Here is a 21,164-nt window from a genome sequence, read left to right on the forward strand (position 1 = left end):
TTATTTTAACAATTTTATAAAGGTGGGGGACACATCTCACCCGGCAGGGGAGAGGAGAATCGGGATGGAACGTAAACTTGCAGCTCCAGTAGTTTAAGATGCACAGAAGTCTCAGAGTAGGATAGCTCCTTGCATTTGGTCACATCAGATGGTAAACACTTACCTTTGGCGGGGACGTGAGAGTGGGATAAATGTTCATGAGAACAGAACCTTTCCAAAATCAATCATAGGACATGTTCTTTGATTCTTATGCCAAAAAACATTCTGATTTTATATAAACACAGATTCAATGTTTCTTCTGTATGAGGTTTTTGAAAAAAGGGCCACTGAAGAATCAATTAGAAGTTAAGGAAAGGTTCCTATTATTGCCCCTAACTATTTTGACCTTTATTATTACAGAGAATATTTTTTAGTACACATTATCAATACAAGAACAAAGGCACTACGAATACCCGCAGTAGCGAACACAGTATGACCAAACAGATGTTCCATGATGTCGGTGGCCTTTTCTTCCTCTATCTGTAGTGCAGTAGTTCCACTGGGTCTATTTCCAAAACCTATAAAATCCCAGTGCTATTGCTAGGCAAGTGAAAACAGAAGCTATAAAAAGAAAGGAAATAATTAATATAACACTCAATATCACCTTGTGTTACATGCAAGGAATTCATTTTTGCCACAGACAGAAGGATGTATAGAACTCTAGATGATACGAGACAATCTAAAACAGATTTTATTTTAAAAAAGTGCTTCTCTCTAAGTTTCAAACCTTTCTGTACAGAAACTATTTTAAGGGTTGGGGCAGTTATGACACGTTTTCAGTACACAAATCAAAAAGATGTTTCAACTAAGAGAGAACTCAGTTGACAATACACATAACTGGTACAATGTCGGGGTAGCTAAGAGCAGAGTGTGTGAAATCTCAACAACTGTCCTTCTATACTTATTGAACCAGCAGTTTAGCAAAGGTTAAGAGGGGGTTAACCATGTTCAGTTCTTATTGTTGGACTTGCTTTCTCAATTCCACAATTGTTTGGTTACTTCCCTTTCACCCACCTCCAATTCTGTGTAATTTTTACTGTCTACAGGCAGACTGGGAAATGAATCTCATCTGAGCTCAATTTGTTTTCTTTAAAGCTTACATAAATTACCAAATTTGAAAGCATGTTTCTTTGAAAACTTGACTGGGAAGTTTACTGCTACTTGTAGTTAAGGTACATTGATCAAGGTCGAGATCTCCCTACAGATCAGTAAGTGCATGCAACAGAAGTCATAAGCTTTTAAGACTTTTTTGAGCAAGCCAACTCAAACTACCACCACATCAGACCATATTGATATGTGAATATACCACTTCACTCCCTATAGACTAGCTTTAAGCCCCAGAACAATTCTTTGGTGGCTGAGGGGGCCCAGGATGGTTTTCACTGGGGCATCTCTGCAGCAGGGGCTTGCTGACTGCAGCAAGGATGAATGTCATGGGAAGCAGTTTTTATATCCTGTACTCATGTCCTTCTATCCCAATTTTGGGCCCAATCGTGATCCCACCGAAGTCCCTCTCAAGTTTTCTGCCTACCCATGGTCTTATGTCAAATAATCCTTTTATAAATTATGATAAAAGCTAAACAAGAGATGTTCACTAGCAGAACAAATGACCTCTTGACCTCCTTTTGCTTCAATATTTCCCATCATTTACTTGATCCCTTGCCACACCCAACTTGAGACTAAACTTTTCGGCCTAGAGACCATATCTTTAATTTGTCCTCTTGCGAGATACATCTACGGTCTTATTTTCATAATTATGTATATACACATGCTCATTTTGTTTGCTGCTCATGTTTTAATGTGAAAGAACTCAGGAACTATGACCAGGCTACCAAAGGAGCTTTCCAAGAACTGAGCTTCCTAAAATCTGCACTTTGAATCAAATTTTACATTTCTGAAACACACTACAGTATTAATGCCCCTCCCCACCAACATACCTGCCAAATAACGTATTGTCTCCAGTTTATTTGATTCCATGAGAGTTTTTAAGGAGGCTATTTGTGTATCAATTTTATTACTGATTTCTGCAATAGCACTGTTGGTATTTGAATCCTGAAATACATTACAAGACATGGCATATGTATGGGTCTCATCTCCTGCTCCCTCAACTTAAAAAAACAAAACAAAACAGACGGCAATGCTGTCAGCTATTCTACGTAAAGAGAAAACATCTATTAAAATGAAAAATCTCAAAACCCTTGTTGAATTAAGATGTGTAGCCTATAAGTGAGCTTACAAGATGAGCAGAGCAGTATGTAATGCAACTGAAGAGTGGTTTTCAAAGGGGAATAGCAAAGAAAAAGCTAAAATTGAGTTCAACATGATGTGTGTCAAATGCCCCAACTAATCTGTCTATGGGGAGCATTCAACATGGATGTATATTTTGATTAACTTTTAAAAAAATATTCCCCTCCCCTTCCATGAACTGCCTTATGAATTCAGACCCATGTTCCATTTTGTCTGCATCCTGCCCCGACAATGGCCAGTAACAGATTCTTCAGAGAAAGGTACAAGAAACTCTACAGCTGACAGTTAAGAAATAATCTGTCCAAAAGGGGAAATTTCTTTCTAACCCCAGTCAGTTTGCAATTGGCTATGTCCAGAAGCTTGAGGGTTTATATTTTATGTTATACTGTCTACCTAGCAGTGACCTTGATTTAGCACATTACACCTCTTCTAACCTTCATTAAGGAGAGAGACCTGTTTCATCACTCAAACAGCATATTTAAGACCTTCCAAGAGCAGTTACTGGCTACAAAACATATACAACATGGCAGGAAGGGAAATAACAGCCAATTATTTTGTCTAGAGAGTTAAATTAATTAATTTCCATATATTTTACCATGGAAACATGGTACAGTAAGTTCTGTATCAGTTTAACTGCAATGCTGACCATGTTTAAGCACCTAATTAAAGTGGCCTTATTTTCTCTGAAGTGCCAAGTACCCACAAATTCCATTAGAAATATTATGGAAGAAGTGGGAAGTTAGATAGTACTGATGTGCAAGGCAAAAGAGTGAGGAGTCAAAGACCTGAGTGATATGGAGAAGGCTAGTGTTGTCAGCAGTTATAGAGAACTTAGAGAATGGGGAGGGTTTGAGAGGAAAGGTCAGGAGCAGTTTTGGCTGTGTGAAGTTTGATGATCAGACACCTGGGAAACAACTATAAAAACAGGCTAAAGATGAAGGATTGGGTGAAGGGAGACAGGTCAGGAGTGGAGAGGCAGACCCGTGAGCCACCGGTGTAGCGATGGGAGGTGCAACCGTGTGAGTGACTGAAGCATGAAGAGTGAGAAGGAGGGACGCCACGGACAGAACATCATAGAGAGCAGGTTTGAAAATTCTGACCAAGCGTAAAGGACCTAGGTTCCTGATGTTCTTTGAGAGTACAAGTCTTCATTAAAATAAATATAAACTGTATAGAGTTATTTGTGCTAGAAATGTTAATACAGAATACAGCTAAAATACAAGAGCACAACCACCAGCATTAAAAAGTCATGCATAATGTTTTAAAGTTTTATGCAAACAGTTATTTCAAAGGAAGCAGATTAGATGCATTAGAACATGATCCAGTTTGTGATATTCATACTTGTACATGTGTATATGAGTGTTTTAATGCGTGCTTAAGAAACACAGGTTTAAGTCATGTGGTATCTTCCATTTCTTGTACACTCAAAATCCTGCTAACTCCAGTCAGAATTTTGGGTCCATGAAGGCAGGACTGAGTCCATAATATAAAATTGTCAATTATTATTACAGAACAGTGCTAACTCACTTTTTTATGAAACTCTGTAGTTGCTTCCATCAGATTCTTTTCCTGATCTGTGAACTACAGATTAAGAAGGGAGAAATTACAATCTCAGTAATGGAATATGGCAAACAATTGATAGAGACATCTTTTAAAAACAGCTTACCATATCTGTCACTCTGCTCCTTTCCAGATTTATGTCCAGCTTATTATCAGCTCTGATTTTACTAGTTTCATTCTTCAAAAGAAACAAAGATAAAATAAACTAATTACACACTTCCCTGAATATTAGACTCTATAGGTACTTGCTGTTTACCTACCATTAGCTGCTGTTTAACTTGATCCAACTCAATTTTCATTTTCTAGGTACAAAGGAAAAAAAAAGACCATTTTACAGAAGTCGTAAGTGACTAACCATTTTAGCTGGATAGTCAGACCATTGCCATCACATATTTGTTACACTGACTGAAGTGGATCACTGAAAATTATGGTATTTCAGGAATAAATCTTTTCGTGGATGGACCTGTCTGTCCCAGATTAGACATGTTAATAGTAGTCAAACTTCTAATATCAATTACGTCTGGTATCTAGAGCTATTTAAAATTTGGTTAAAACCAAGTGGGTGGATCAATGTCTATGGATAGTGCACCTAAGCATCTTGTCATTCTGAATGTTGGCTCATATATCCTAAGAATAGTGGAAACACATCCATGAATATACAAAATACTCTCAGGAAAAGGAAAGTGAAGTAAAAATATCTAAACCCTGGTCTACACTATGAGGTTAGGTCGATTTAAAAATGAATGCATCTACACAACCAACCCCATTCCATCGACCTAAAGGGCTCTTAAAATTGACTTCTGTACTCCTCCCCAGCAAGAGGAGTAGTGCTAAAATCGACCTTGCTGGGTCGAATTTGGGGTAGTGCAGATGCAATTTGATGGTATTGGCCTCTGGGAGCTATCCCAGAGTGCTCCAATGTGACTGCTCTGGACAGCACTTTGAACTCCGATGCACTAGCAAAGTACACAGGAAAAGCCCTGGGAAATTTTGAATTTCATTTCCTGTTTGGTCAATGTGGCAAGCTCAGCCGCACAGATGACCATGCAGTCCCCCCAGAATTGCAAACAAGCTCCAGCATGGACCGAAAGGGAGACACTGGATCTGACTGCTGTATGGGGAAGAAGAATCTGTGCAGACCGAACTCCGATCAAAAAGAAGAAATGCTAATATATATGCCAAAATCGCAGAGGGCATGGTGGAGAGAGGCTACAACAGGGACACGCAGCAGTACCATGTGAAAGTTAAGGAGCTCAGGCAAGCCTCCCAAAAGACAAAGGAGGCAAACGGTTGCTCTGGGGCAGAGGCCCATACATGCCGCTTTTATGATCAGCTGCATGGCATTCTAGGGGGGACCCTACCACTACCCCACAACTGTCTGTGGACACCTGCAAGGGGGGGGGGAAGAGTCTCACGCAACAGGGAGGAGGATTTTGTGGATGAGGAAGAGGAGGAGGAGAATGCGCAGCAGGCAAGCGGTGAATCCGTTCTCCCCGGCAGCAAGGAGCTTTTCATCGCCCTGGAGCCATTACCCTCCCAAGGCAGGATCCCCGATCCTGAAGCCGGAGGAGGAAGCTCTGGTAAGTGCACATTTGTAACTACAGTACAGGGTTTAAAAGCAATAGTGTTTAATGTTTGATTTGCCCTGAAGAATTGGGATGCATTCACAGCTAGTACAGCTACTGGAAAAGTCTGTTAACGTGTCTGGGGATGGAGCAGGAATTCTCAAGGGACATCTCCATGAAGCTCTCCTGGAGGAACTCTGAAAGCCTTTGCAGAAGGTTTCTGGGGAGGGCTGCCTTATTTCGTCCTCCACTGTAGGACACTTTACCACGCCAAGCCAGTAGCAAATAGTTTGGAATCACTGCAGCACAAAGCATGGCAGCAAATGGTCCTGGGTTTTGGTCGCATTCAAGCAACATTCTGTCTTTATCTTTCTGTGTTAGCCTCAGGAGAGTGATGTCATTCATGGTCACCTGATTGAAATAGGGGAATTTTTGTAAGGGAACAGTAAAAGGACCCCCGTTCATGCTGGGTTGTTTGCGCTTGGCTAAAGGGATCATCCCAGAGAATAGCTATGCGGTGGGGTGGGGAGAGGTGTGTGCTGCACATCCACCCGAAAACTGCAGCTCCTCCTTTTAAATGTGAAACCCAACTGCATTGCTTGCTATGGGAAAGGATGGCGCTGCAGTTTGAAACCATTCCCATATGTTATGAAGGCGTAAGAAGCCAACCCCGCATACCAAAAGGCTTGCCATGGCTGCCTGGAAACCGAATTCTGTTGCCCAGCCGTGTGTGATGTGTAACCACACCAGCAGGCACTCAATATAAAAGGCAAAATGCGACCTCGTACCTAAAGCACATGTGCTGTCTGCTGTGAATTACTTGATCCACTGTGAAAGAGTCTCCCTTTTGTTCTCAGAAATGTATCATCTTAAATTTTACTCTCCCTTTTTATCTCCCCCCAGGTGCAAATGTTCCTATGCTCCCGCTATCATCTCCATCCCTGAGGTTATCGCAGATCAGAAGGCGAAAAAAATGCACTCGCAATGACATGTTTTCCGAGCTTGTGCAGTCCTCCCGCACTGATACGGCACAGCTTAATGCATGGAGACATTCAGTGGCAGAGGCCAGGAAAGCATTAAGTGAGCGCGAAGAGCAGAGGCAGGAGGCAATGCTGAGGCTAATGGGGGAGCAAACGAATTTGATGAAGCGTCTGTTGGAACTGCAGGAAAGCCAACAGGAGCACAGACCCCCGATGCATCCATTGTATAACTGCCTGCCCTCCTCCCCAAGTTCCATATCCTCCTCACCCAGACGCCCAAGAACGCAGGGAGGGAGGCTCCGGGCACCTAGCCACTCCACTCCAGAGGATGGCCCAAGCAACAGAAGGCTGTCATTCAAACAGTTTTGATTTGTAGCATGGCTACAATAAGCAATGTGGCCTTATCCTTCCCTCCTTCCTCACCCCACCCCACCAGGGCTACCTTGTCAGTTATCTCACTTTTTTTTTTTTATTAATAAAGAAAGAATACATGGTTTCAAAACAACAGTTACTTTATTTCCTTTGCCAGCTGTGATTGAAGGGGGGGAGGGTGGTTGGCTTACTGGGAATTAAAATCAACAAAGGGGGCGGGTTTGCATCAAGGAGAAACACATACAACTGTCACACCGTAGCCTGGCCAGCAATGAAACTGGTTTTCAAAGCCTCTCTGATGTGCAGCGCGCCCTGCTGTGCTCTTCTCAAAATGCTCAAATTCTTCTCTGCTCAAAATCAGCCACCTGGCAATTTGCCTCAACCTCCCATCCCGCCATAAACATCTCCCCCTTACTCTCTGATATTATGGAGCACACAGCAAGCAGCAATAACAATGGGAATGTTGGTTGCGCTGAGGTCTAACCTAGTCAGCAAACAGCACCAGTGAGCTTTTAAACGTCCAAAGGCACATTCTACCACCATTCTGCACTTGCTCAGCCTATAGTTGAACTGCTCCTTACTACTGTCCCGGCTGCCTGTGTATGGCTTCATGAGCCATGGGAGCAAGGGGTAGGCTGGGTCCCCAAGGATAACTATTGGCATTTCAACATCCCCAACGGTAATTTTCTGGTCTGGGAAGTAAGTCCCTTCTTGCAACTGCTCAAACAGCCTGGAGTTCCTAAAGATGCGAGCGTCATGCACCTTTCCCGGCCATCCCATGTTGATGCCAGTGAAACGTCCCTTGTGATCCACCAGTGCTTGCAGCACCTTGAGAAGTACCCCTTGCTGTTTACGTACTGGTTGGCAAGGTGGTCCGGTGCACAAATAGGGATATGCGTTCCGTCTATTGCCACACCACAGTTAGGGAACCCCATTGCAGCAAAGCCATCCAGTATGACCTGCACGTTTCCCAGAGTCACTACCCTTGATAGCAGAACATCAGTGATTGCATTGGCTACTTGGATCACAGCAGTCCCCACAGTAGACTTGCCCACTCCAAATTGATTCCCGACTGACTGGTAGCAATCTGGCATTGCAGGCTTCCACAGGGCTATGGTCACTCGCTTCTCAACTGTCAGGGCAGCTCTCATCTTGGTATTCCGGCGCTTTAGGGCAGGGGAAAGCAACTCAAAGTTCAAGGAAAGTGGCTATACGCATGCGAAAGTTTCGCAGCCACTGTGAATCATCCTACTTGCAACACTATGCGGTCCCACCAGTCTGTGCTTGTTTGCTGGGCCCAGAATTGGCATTCCACTGTATCAACCAGCCCCACTGCCACCATGATGTCCCAACTGCCACAGCCCATGCTTTCAGGAACATCTGTGTCCATGTCCTCTTCACAATCGTCCTCATGCTGGCGTCTCTTAGCCCGGTTCTGCACATATTCCAGAATAATGCGCGAGGTGTTTACAATGCTCATAACAGCAGTGGTGAGCTGAGCGGGCTCCATGCTTGCCGTGGTATGGCATCTGCACGGGTATCCCAGGAAAAAAGGCGTGAAACAATTGTCTGCCGTTGCTTTCACAGAGGGAGGGGCGACTGATGACATGTACCCAAAACCACCTGTGATAATATTTTTGCCACATCAGGCATTGGGAGCTTAACCCAGAATTCCAATGGGCAGCGGAGACTGCGGGAACTGTGAGACAGCTACCCACAGTGCACCGCTCTGTAAGTTGATGCTAGCCACGGTATTGAGGACACACTCCGCCGACTTAATGCGCTTAGTGGGGACATACACAATCGACTGTCTAAAACTGATTTCTAAAAAGCGACTTCTATAAAATCGACCTAATTTCATGGTGTAGACATAACCTACGTCATAAAGTTTTGTTGAATTCTGTGTCTCAAAGAACTATACACTTTTCCAGCATTAAATAATGGTAATAGGCCTTAAAAGTACATTAGACCATTCAAGGATTTAAATATGGGTTTTTTTCTTCTGGGGAAATTGTATGAATCTGTATCCCAAATTTATGTTTATATGAACACCAAACATGCCACTTACAAGGCAGAAAGAGTCACAGACAGATTGTTAATTTTTAAAGAACAAGAAAACTAAGCTTTCAGCACTGGTGAAAGTATCAGTGATTGCTTGTATCTAAACAGTTGGTTCCAAAAAGAATACTTCAACATATTTTGCAATTTATCTGTTCAGTTAGAAAGATTCAGTAGTACCTCATTCTCTGCTCTCAGGTTTGCAAATTCACTTTTCTCTAGGATGACCATATCTTTCCGAATAGAGTCTAAATGCGCCATTATCTGCTGCAGAGTTATTTCCTAGGAAATAATATAGTAATCACTCAGAACTGCTAAGAAATGCTAAGACCTTTTCAAGCATTGCATTGCAACAGGAAGAAAGAGACTTGCTTAGGTCACAGAAAGCAAAGTCTTGTTGTGCATGAAATCATTAACTGGTGACTGTCAGGCATAAAAAAAAACGTCACATAGTAACAGACAATGAAAAGCTGGAGTTTGTTCGAGGGATTCAGAACCTTTACTTTTGCTGTTTTATAAAACAATTCTAAAACTAAGGTAGAAAAGCCACAGGTATTTGGCCCACAAAGTTGGTCAATAAAATAGATCAGAATTCCCTGGTTGAACCTTCAGTCACCACTTACTTTTGATGCCCATATGAAATAAGCTAACGGTCTCAGTCCAGTTCCTAGTGGACATAATCATATTTAGCACTAATGAGTCCTCCTTGCTATAAGGGTTGGTGGAGAGGCCAAGGACTGAATGGTTATGGATACCAAACTACTCTCTCACCCCAATGTGATGAGGCACATTGGCAAGGCGTTGTAGGAAATCTCAGTGACTTACCTATTGTGTGGACAGAGTTCAGTTTCCAGCACTGTCAAGCTGCCACTTGCACAAGCTCTAAATTCACTTCAACTTAGAATTTTAAAAAATAATACGAACCCTTGGATTTGAAATGAACAAAAAAACCTACCTGACCTCAGGATCTTGTAGTACTTACAGGTCCTAGACAGTTTCATTGTACTGTTCCTTTAAATATTAGTGACATGGAATTACGTGGGAGCCTGCTTTTGAGGCTATTGGGCTTAGTGAGAAGGAAAATGCCCAGTCCCAATTCAAGATTCAAGAGAGTTAGTACTCCTCAGTTCCAATTCAAAATTACAGAAGAACCTCAGAGTTACGAACACCAGAGTTACAAACTGACCAGTCAACCACACACCTCATTTGGAACTGGAAGTACGCAATTAGGCATCAGCAGAGACCCCACCAAAAAAACCCCAAAAAACGCAAATACAGTACTGTGTTAAATGTAAACTACTAAAAAAAATTAAGGGAAAGCAAAATTTTTCTTCTGCATAGTAAATTTCAAAGCTGTATTAAGTCAATGTTCAGTTGTAAACATGTGAAAGAATAGCCGTAATGTTTTGTTCAGAGTGCCGAACATTTCAGAGGTATGAACAACCTCCATCGGGTCTGATCCCTACTTTGTTGAACACACATTGTATTAATTTCCTACAATTCCTTACAGTACGTTGGCTGTGCTTATGTTTGGATCTATTATCTCCACACACCGAATTAAAAAATTAAAAAATTTCTGAGTCTGAATATAACATTCACTAAGCTACCCCACGTTATTAAAAGGAAGCTACCTTTGGGATCTAGGCAATGTACATTTATACTTCTTTAGACACAGCAGGGTCTCAAAGCCAGTAGGGTTTCCATATTAAAGGAAAAGATAAAAAAAAAAAAAAAGAACAGGAAAAAAACAAGTTCTTGGGTTCTCCTCTACTCCCATAATTCAGTTATTCATGGTAAAAGTTCTCAAAAATTAAAAAAATAACTAAGGGAAAAAATCGGTTGGCTATAAAACTCCATGGCTTAATAATGGAGAAGTAATTTGTGCTATTTGTGCTTAATTGCATATTCTCACTGAACATAAGTGGTATATAATTCTCAGTCTAGTGTCTTCTTGATTAATTATTTAAACTATTATTTTGTATCGGAGTCTAGTTACACTGGTCCAGTTGTCTACTTCGCAAAGAGTAAAATTCTTAGATCCTTTTAATTTCACACATTTGTGATGATGAAATTAATTATCCTCCCCCGTACACCCAGACATACCAAATTATTTTACTGGCTTACTACAATCACATAATTTTACAAGAACTAGCTTGAACCTACAAGTTAAATAAGACAATCAATAGGATTCTTTGCATGAAGCATCAGTGTATGTTTGAACTGTATAACAGGACCAGTTCCATGAGCCAAATATGCAGAAAGAGTCAAGATCATCATGAACCAGTTTTGGTGGTTTTTAATTTATCAACAAAAAACCAACCAAGGCCAATACCGTATACCTATGCTATTGTTAAATAAAAGACACAGGCTACTTTCCTCTACCTAAAGCATCCATTTCATGATTAACAATCAGAATAATCTTCCTTGAAATTCACTTCCTGTCCTAAACTGTTGTGCAGTGTTGCTGTGCGTTGTTAAACAGTTGCTATCTCACCCCACAGGCTGCCTTTCAGTAGCAGATGAAGCACTCCCTGCATAGCATTTGTAGATCATTCTTACTTTTGGAAAGAACTTTTGGTTTCTATGGGATGAAAGGTGCTATAGTAAATGCAAGATATCACTTATTCCTCTCTAATTTAAACTCAGCTAGGATTTTAGGACAATTTGCCTCAGAAAAGTATCCACTATACTAGTTCTCTTATATTTTAAAAGATAAAAATATAAACTACTATATGTTATAAAGCACCATTTGTGTATATGATGCTTCATGGACATATAAAATGACAAGGAAACAATAAATCACTGATTTACCACCTGCTGAGCTTGGGTCACCATATCCTTGTAGACTGTGTCTAGGCTGAGATTTGACAAAGTTGTTAATGCTGATACAATGGTCTCTGCTTGTTCTTTACCAAAACCTGGAAGACAGTTGAAGGATGACAGGTTAAGATGAAATCAAAAATTGTACGGAGAGGCAAGCAAAAGTTACACAAGCATAAAGTTCAGTATGCAAGTGCAAAGGTAAGTTACAAGTCACACTGCCAGTGACATGGATTCAACCACCAAGCTACCAAAACTTTTAAGATCACCAACTTTTCAAAATTCTGAACTTTTTCAGCTTTGAATCTGAAGTGCATCCATTATATTTTGAATTACAAAAACCAATGACCTTCTGCAGGTGCCGCATGCAACAGGAGCATAATCTGCAACCTGTTCAACTGCCACGGGCTATTTAGTTTTTCCTAATGTACAGTATTTTCTCACTGTCAAGGTTCCTTCCCCACTCTGAACTCTAGGGTACAGATGTGGGACCTACATGAAAGACCCCCTAAGCTTATTCTTACCACTTTAGGTTAAAAACTTCCCCAAGGTACAAACTTTGCCTTGTCCGTGAACCATATGCTACCACCACCAAACGTTTTAAACAAAGAACAGGGAAAGAGCCCACTTGGAGACGTCTTCCCCCAAAATATCCCCTCCAAGCCCTACACTCCCTTTCCTGGGGAAGGCTTGATAAGAATCCTCACCAATTTGTACAGGTGAACACAGACCAAACCCTTGGATCTTAAGAACAATGAAAAATCAATCAGGTTCTTAAAAGAAGAATTTTAATTAAAGAAAAGGTAAAAGAATCACCTCTGTAAAATCAGGATGGTAAATACCTTACAGGGTAATCGGATTCAAAACATAGAGAATCCCTCTAGGCAAAACCTTAAGTTAAAAAAAGACATAAAAATAGGAATATACATTCCATCCAGCACAGCTTATTTTACCAGCCATTAAACAAAAGGAAATGAATGCATTTCTAGCTAGATTACTTACGAACTTAACAGCAGTTGTAAGGCTGCATTCCTGATCTGTTCCCAGCAAAAGCATCACACAGACAGACAAACCCTTTGTTCCCCCCCTCCAGATTTGAAAGTATCTTGTCCCCTCATTGGTCATTTTGGGTCAGGTGCCAGCGAGGTTATTTTAGCTTCTTAACCCTTTACAGGTGAGAGGGTTTTGCCTCTGGCCAGGAGGAATTGTATAGCACTGTATACAGAAAAGTGGTTACCCTTCCCTGTGTATTTATGACACTCACAAATACTATTTAATAAACCAGGTTTATCCTGCTACAGAGTGTGCATCCTAGGGGAAAAAAAAAGAATGAAATTAATAAGGGAATCCTACATAGACTGAAATTGCTCCACATCCTTTGAGGCAAATTCAGACTGGGCATAAGCATGTGAAACATTGTTGACTTCAAGAGCACTGCACCTGTTTACACCAGGCCAAAATTTGGCCGTTAGGACTTTTACTTACCAGTGCTAACACTTTATGTGTAGTTTGGTCTGATTCTAAAGCTTTAGCTTCCCTGGAGTCTCAATTATTTTTTAAAAAAAACTAGCTCATTTTTCTAATTACCAGCCCAATCCACACCCAAGCTGCATGGAAGTTCGGAGAATGTCATAATATCTATTTGTACTGTAAATATTTTACACTGGAAGGAGATTGGACTCAATAGGTCTCTTCCCTCCTCTAATGCCTATAACCTCTATGTTTAGAGCTTGATCACTGTAATATCTGAGTTTTTTTTATCTAAGGCAAGACCATATCAAAGATGGGACAAACGAACTTGAGAAAGAAAATGTAAAGTTAAGTGTTCAGGTAAATCTTAGACTGCACCCAAGCAATGCAGCACAGGTGATATGCAAGATGAATCACTTTTGAGCCCAGTGGAGGGCTATATGAGATATGATACTAATGTATAAAAAGGCAAGTGAAGGATAGAATGCTACAATATATTTAGTCTCCCACCTCTGTCATTTTAAATCAAACCTTTTAAAGAAACATTGTTTTTACATAACCTAAATTTGGGGCCTAACCTGACGTATGCAAAATTTAACAAAACGTAAAATCAAAGTGTTTCTATGACATTTTCTTTTTAAAAAATTCCAATACAACCTGGATTTAAGCATTCCTCTGAAGTGTTTGAATCCCCAACACTGCACTATCATATTAGCGTATGAGAACTGGATATGGTTTGTTTTTTTTTATACAGTGTTTCTACATTGTCCAAGCTGAGTGAAATGAAAAAAATGTACACAAAAAGCAAGTGGGGGAAAAGTCAATTAGCTTTTTTTAAAATTTCAATTTCAATAAATTAAGGGCTTATTAGGAACTGGAAGAAGGAATGTATATTTTAAAAGGTGATTTTAATACGACCATCACAGTTATTCTTTATATTTTAGTGATACTTTACACTTACAGAGTGCATTAAGTTTCTCTGACGGAAGGCACTACATATAAGCTTCCACAAACCTACAAGGTAAGTAAATGTTACCTTACTCAGTTTATTTTTATGGCTGTATAGACAACAATCTACATGCAACGCTTCCATTTACACTGTAGCAGCTAGTAACAGACATGCATGAGAAATAGGAACCCCTTAATACTTTTGGGAAAGTAGCAGTTTGATTTCACTTGAGTTACTTAATAGGTATTGCTCACCATGCACTTCCAGCTCTCGTACCAATGCATGGGTATCAAAGGTTAGCTTTCTCTGTTCCAGTGGGGTTATTTCAACTCTTCTCATGTCATACGACTTCACAGGGGCTGTGGCAGCAAAACCTGAAAATGGCAAGAAGCCATTAAGAAGTTGTTTACTCATTCACTTCCTTGTTAATTTTATCATGGAATGCAACAACATTAAAGAGTTTTTGCTGCATAATCTTTCATAGTGGAAAGGAGGACCCCAGTGCACGAATATGTGTACAACAAAGAGTGTTGGTCCTCCTTCAATGGCTTGACTATAAAGCAGAGGGAAGTAGTCAGTCTAGCCAGCATTTTCTCCTTCCCCTAAATGTTCTAAATCTCATAATTGTCCTCATTGTCTTTACAAAGGTTTGCTCCACCACTAGGACCCCAAACAACAATCCCAAATTCAGGTATCCAAGCCTCCGGGTATACCAAAGATCAAAACACTGTGATTGAATAATTTGATGATTATCCGATGAAGTGAGCTGTAGCTCACGAAAGCTTATGCTCAAATAAATTGGTTAGTCTCTAAGGTGCCACAAGTACTCCTGTTCTTTTTGATGATTATCGGTAATGTATTAACTATTAAAGGAAGGCATTTAAATTATGTTTCTACTTTTAAAAGTGTAACTGTTCTAATGTAGCCAACAAGAAATGGGTTGCACAATTAGCATCATTCAGCTGGCCCTGTCAGAAAACTACACACCCACCAGCTGCATTCTTCACATCAACTTCTTCCCCAGCACCCTATCAGCAAAGGGACTGCATCTGCTAGTGACACACAAAACAGTAGTGCTATGTAAATAAATCACCAATAATTATGCAGTGCCAGTGCTTGGGAAGAATTTACTGGTTTACCAACTAACCAATTAGGCAACAGACTTTGACACATGATTTTAACACCTAACATATCACAGATTTGTTGAGTTAGAGATAATTGATTTTACTGCATGAAAGATGACATCCCAGAGGATATAAAGAACTGTGATTTGAAGTTTTAACAGTTCTTGTGATTTACCCATGCCTGCATCTCTAATTTCCTAGAAGCTTTCACTCCTCTGTGCATCTCCTTCTCCAACCTGTTTCAAATAGTCTCCTAATTGCTATCCAGCAAAACCTGTCTTTCACATCTAAATCCCTGCTGAAAACCCATTTCTTGTACAAATCCTTCCTTCCTACCACTAACTCTCTCCCTTCACTAAACTGTTGTCCTAGTCTTGTCATGGCTTTGATTAGGAAAAGAAATAGAGGTCAGATCAGCATTTGTTAACACATAGGGCCAACCTCCTCCAGCTAAATCAAAGTCAATGTTAATCTGCATCTACACTAGGGAACTAGTTGTGGTTAATTAATCCTGACCTCACTTCCTAATCTATACAAAGCCTATATTAAATTTAAGATGATTGGGATAGAGAAAAGGTACAGTTCTATTTAAGAAATGCATGTAAATTGCTTATGTGGCAATATACAATATTTAAGTTTAATAATTCCCAGCTGTCCAATGCTATAAAGTATTCACTTCTAACTAGTGCTGTCAAGCAATTAAAAAAATTAATCACGACCAATCGTGCTGTTAAACAATAATAGAATACCATTTATTTAAATATTTGGAAGTCTTCTACATTTTCAAATATATTGATTTGAATTACAACACAGAATATAAAGTGTACAGTGCTCACTTTATTTTTTATTACAAACATTTGCACGGTAAAAAAACCTTCAATTCACCTCATTGAAGTACTGTAGTGCAATCTCTTTATCATAAAAGTTGACTTATAAATGTAGAACTACGTAAAAAAGAATAACTGTACTTAACAATAAAACAATGTAAAAACTTTAGAGCCTACAAGTCCACTCAGGCCTACTTCTTGTTCTGCCCATCACTCAGACAAGCATTCAGTGTTCGGGGCGGACAGAGGAGGGGGGAAGTAAGCGATGACTTGTGCAGGAGGAGGGCCTGGAGGACAGGGGGCAACAATGGGGAGGAGCAAGCAGTAACTTGTGCAGGAGAAGGGTGAGGAAGGTATCTTACTGCTGCTTCTGGATGGGTGGTTTCTGGTACTGGGCTCGCCAGGCTCGCCTCCTTTTACTGAGCTAGGTGGGTTCCCTTCAGCTGAGTGAGCCCTTGTTCGCAAGGGAGGGTGGATTTTACCTCAGGGACTTACCATACTGCCAGAGAGGAGAGGCTGGTGCAGGGAGGCTGAGCCCACCAGGCCCATGTTTTCTATGGGGTACCCCAGAGAGAGCGGCCAGCTAGGGGCAATGGGGCACGATGCAGGGGGGTTGGTCCTCTGGGACCAAGGGGCCAACCAGGAACAACAGGGCCTGGGCTGGCTAGGGAGCCGATATATCCTATTTTGGCCAGGACAGTCTCCTTTTTCAGCTCTGTCCCGGCCGTCCCTACTTCTTCACCAAAACTGGGCATTTGTCCCAGCTGCAAGGCAGAGCATAGTGGCAGCTGCTGCCCAGGGAGCAGCTCTGAAGGCAGCACTGCCCGCCAGCAGGAAAGTGGAGAAATTTGCTGCTGGCGGACAGTGTTGGCTTCAGAGCTGACCCCTGGGCAGCCCAGGGTTGGGGGAAATCAGCCTCAGCCGGGGAGGCAGGGAGCTGGGGGGAAGGGAGATCAGCCTCAGCAGGGGTAAGCACAGAGCTCAGGTCGGGGGACGGGGGAGAGGGAGGATCAGCCCCAGTTTTGGGCAGCACAGGTCTGGGGGTGGGGGTCAGCCCTAGGCGGCATGGGGTTGGGAGGGGGAGACCCCACTGTGGGCAGTGAGGCACTTGGGGGTGGGGGGTCAGCCCCCAAGGTCAGGGGGGGGGCACAGGGCTCGGGGTCAGCCCCAGGCAGCATGGGGCTCGGGATCAGCCCCAGTTGCGGGCATCACAGGACTTGGGGTCAGCCTATTAATTATACAGACCTACCTCACTCAGTCAGTCCCCTCTGGTCTTGCAGTGCTTTTTTTCTTGACCAGGACTGAACATATTATATTACATGCAAAAAAACTCCAAACCATTAAGAGAATGTTAAGGTTGCAAAGTCAAGCACTCAAAAGTTAGGAAATGTCAGAATTAAGGTTGCCTGTGTGCATTCTGATAGTCTTTATTTATGTGATGGTATACTATTTTTTCCACAGGACCCCTGCACAAGCCCCCACTCTTTAGGTCCTGGCTCCACCGAAATCTTGCTAATTCTTTCTGCACAACAGCTCCAAGATACAGCCTTTCCTATCCACCCACACAGCTAAAAAGCTCGTCCAGGCTCTCATTTCACATCCTCTTTGCTGGCCTTGACATTCTTGCCCTGCTTATAGCCATTCAAAATGTTCCTATAAAGATCATCTTCCTAGCTCATCACACTGAGTACTTCACCCCTCTCTTTGCCTCCCTCCACTGGCTCCCCCTTCTCTAACATTTCAAATGTAAGCAATTTACTTTCACTTTAAAGACCTTTCATGGGAATTCTAGAGCCTCCCTTAGGAGCCTATTCCAGAGCTTAATTATCCTCATAGTTGAAAAGTTTTTTTTTCCTAACATCTAACCTGAATCTCTCTTGCTGCAGATCAAGCCCATTACTTCTTGTCCTGCCTGTATGGGTATACAAAATAATTGATCATCATCCTCTTTATAACAGTCTCTAACATATTTGAAATCTGTTATCTGGTATTCCATCTGTCTTCCTTTGTCAAGACTAAACATGCTCATTTTAACCTTTCCTCAAAGGTCTGGTTTCTAAATCTTATCATTTTTGTAGCTTTCTTCTGGACTCTCTATTTTGTCCACATCTTTCTTAAAGTGTGGCATCCAAAACTGGACAGAGTACTCCAGCTGGGACCTTACCAGTGCCAAATAGCAAGAGTCTTACAAACAACATTCCAGTTAATATGGCCCAGAATACTGACCTTTTTTGCAGCTGCATGACATTGCTGGTGCACATTCAGTTTGTGATTTTTCACTACAACTCACAGATCCTTTTTAGCGGTACTACCAATTAGACAGTTATAATCCGTTTTGTAGCTGATTTGTCCTTCTTAAGTGTAGTACTTTGCACTTATCTTTATGGAATTTCATCTTGTGGAATTCAGACCAATTTCCCAGTTTGTCAAAATAATTCTGAATTCTAACCCTGTCCTCCAACGTGCTTGCACATCACCCCACATGCTACTTATCGATTCTCATACACTACTGAGCTCGACTCCCACCTCTGCTCTGCCAGTAAGCCCAGTCTTCTCAGTCAACCACTTATATTTTCAAATGAGCACTTTCCTGCTTTCACTCTCACTGCTCCTCATGCCTACAAGGAAATTCCCATAAAAATCTGCAAATCCACCTCACTGTCCTCCTTCAAATCCCTTCTTTGCTGTGATGCCACCAAAAAACCAACACAAAACACCTAGACTGCAGTTTGACACAGAGTGAGCAGGGACTGCTGCCAATCATGCCCAGTATTATTTCAGAGTATGTCTTCACTACCAACCTTAAAGCGCTGCCACAGCAATGCTTTCACCTGGCTGCAAAAAAACCACCCCTAGGAGAGGAATAGCTACCCCGGTGCACGCTCTACACGGCCATTTTATAGCGCTGAAACCCACATCGCTCGGGGGTGTGTGTGTGTGTGTGTGTGTGTTTTCACACCCCTGAGCGAGAATGTTTCAGCGCTGTAAAGTGGCCGTGTAGACAAGGCCTCCCCCACCATACTCGCCCATTGTCTCTTGCCTTAGGCTTGGACTGCAAGCTCTCTGGGGCGGGGGCTGCGATTTTGTTCTTTTGTACAGCGCCTAGCACCCTGCTGGGGCCCTGGTCCGTGATGGGGGAGCCCCTCGGCACGGAGATACACAATGAGGCCAGGCCCCCGCACTTGCTGACAGGGCGACCCGCACTCATGCCTGTGGCACCGGGGGGGGGGAAGGGGGCTACGAGCTCTCCCCGCTGGGTACTGACCGGGGCGGGGGGGGCTCACACCGGCCAGAGTGGGGCGGGGGGGGGGCTCACACCGGCCAGAGTGGGGCGGGGGGGGGCTCACACCGGCCAGTGCCCACCGGGGAAACTCATCCCCCCCCCGCGGGGGCGCCTCTCACCTCTCCTGGGGGCCGGCAGCGCGGCGCCCCAGCCGTCCCCCGTGGCCAGGAGCCTCCGGCCCAGCCCGCCGCCGCCGCCCCTCATCCGCCTCCTCCGCCGCGCGGGGCCCGCGAGCCGCAGAGCCACGGACAGCGCCCCGCCCCCCCCGCGCCGGCGGCTCCGGCGCCCCCGGCGGGCGCCCCAGGGCGCTCTGGGAATTGTAGTCTGGCGGGGCCGCCCGGCACCTCGGAGACGCAGCCTGCGGCCTGGGCGCGGCGCCCTGGTGCGGTCACCCGGGCACAGACTTCCACTCGTAATCCCCCCCCTCGCGTGCACACACCCGCACGTCTGCACACTCACTCCCTCGCACGCACACGTCCCCGCACGCCTCCACCAGTATGCACACCCCCTCGCGTGCACACAGCCGCACGAGCACACTTTCACTCATGCACACCCACACATGCATACACTTGTGCAAAGGGGCAATACCCACACAGATGCACTCATGCACCGGTAGATGCACAGCCACTTGCACACATTTAATTGTTCAGTTATGGGGCTACCTCCATTGTGAATCCTTACATGGTTTCCCAGACACCTAGTTCTGGAGCAGATAAGAATTTTAAATGGAGTCAAACAGAGCTCAGTACTTGGTACCTACCTGGATACTTACATGGGGATGGCTTTGCAGAGAGGGAATCAAATTTCCTGTGGTCTCCTAGAGGTCTTCCTACAGATCACATGAGAGGCTCATCTCTTATTTACAAACTGCTGTGATGTATGGAATCACAGATCATCTTAAACATGATAACTCTACAGACACTTAAGGAACAGGCATCCACACTGCTCTAGTTCCAGTAGGGTGACCAGACAGCAAATGTGAAAAATCAGGGCGGGGGGTGCGGGGTAATAGGAGCCTATATAAGAAAAAGACCCAATAATCAGGACTGTCCCTATAAAATCGGGACATCTGGTCCCCCTATGTGATCTGTCTTTGTTTACCTTCAGGAGCCACGCTGTGTCTGGAATGCTGTACAGCAGATAGAGACATCTAGTGGGTGAATTATTTAACTTCAAGCAACTATCATTTCATTAACTCGTTCAGTTTCTCAGCGTTGCCTGTCTACTCTCCAACAGTCCCTGCTATAGCATCACTTCTGTTCCTGCCAGGTGGTTAGTCTCTAAGGTGCCACAAGTACTCCTTTTCTTTTTGCGAATACAGACTAACACGGCTGCTACTCTGAAACCAGACACACATTGCTACTTTGCATGAAATCTGTAGCTGTTTCTCAGCTTTCAGTCACGCAAATTGTGGTGTGAGGAGATGAAATCTTTGCCCCTTTAATGAATGCACATAACTCTCTCTGTCTCCACCAGTCATGGAGCTGCCCCATTTTAGCACATTAAGTTACAGCAACAATGAATATTAGAAGTATTTAAAAAAAAGGAGTGTTTACACTTTGTCTGCTCATATGCTCTCCATTCCTGGAGTTAGTCTCTTCCCTGATCACTTAGAAGCCATGACGATTGTCAACATGCTGTCTGCTTCTGACCCAGTAAAAGAGACTTGTGGCACCTTAGAGACTAACAAATGTATCCGAGCATAAGCTTTCGTGAGCTACAGCTCACTTCATCAGATGCATGCAGTGGAAAATAAAGTGGGGAGATTTATATACACAGAGAACATGAAACAATGGGTATTACCATACAGACTGTAACAAGAGTGATCAGGTAAGGTGAGCTATTACCAGCAGGAGAGCGTGGGGGACGG

General features: G+C 43.0%; 1 protein-coding gene across 6 annotated transcripts; it reads right to left on the reverse strand.

The window, feature by feature from the left end:
• Positions 1-338: 338 nt before the first annotated feature.
• On the reverse strand, positions 339-20,417 carry CCDC90B (coiled-coil domain containing 90B). 6 transcript variants are annotated; one of them, XM_084649729.1, is made up of 9 exons: positions 20,396-20,417; positions 14,315-14,434; positions 11,633-11,739; positions 9,002-9,103; positions 4,107-4,148; positions 3,953-4,024; positions 3,814-3,867; positions 1,977-2,091; positions 339-600 (listed from the first exon to the last, which is right to left on the reverse strand). In XM_084649729.1, the coding sequence occupies exons 2-9, from the start codon at positions 14,397-14,399 to the stop codon at positions 545-547; spliced, it is 633 nt and encodes a 210-aa protein (XP_084505855.1). In that variant the 5' UTR covers positions 14,400-14,434; positions 20,396-20,417; the 3' UTR covers positions 339-544. The 6 variants fall into 6 exon arrangements, with proteins under 6 accessions (XP_084505855.1, XP_084505853.1, XP_084505854.1 ...); XM_084649727.1 differs by lacking the exon at positions 20,396-20,417 and adding an exon at positions 20,067-20,374; XM_084649728.1 differs by lacking the exon at positions 20,396-20,417 and adding an exon at positions 20,055-20,374.
• Between the last annotated feature and the right edge of the window lie 747 nt (positions 20,418-21,164).

Source organism: Lepidochelys olivacea, assembly GCF_965140295.1.
Source record: "Lepidochelys olivacea isolate rLepOli2 genome assembly, chromosome: 1".
Taxonomy (NCBI): domain Eukaryota; kingdom Metazoa; phylum Chordata; order Testudines; family Cheloniidae; genus Lepidochelys; species Lepidochelys olivacea.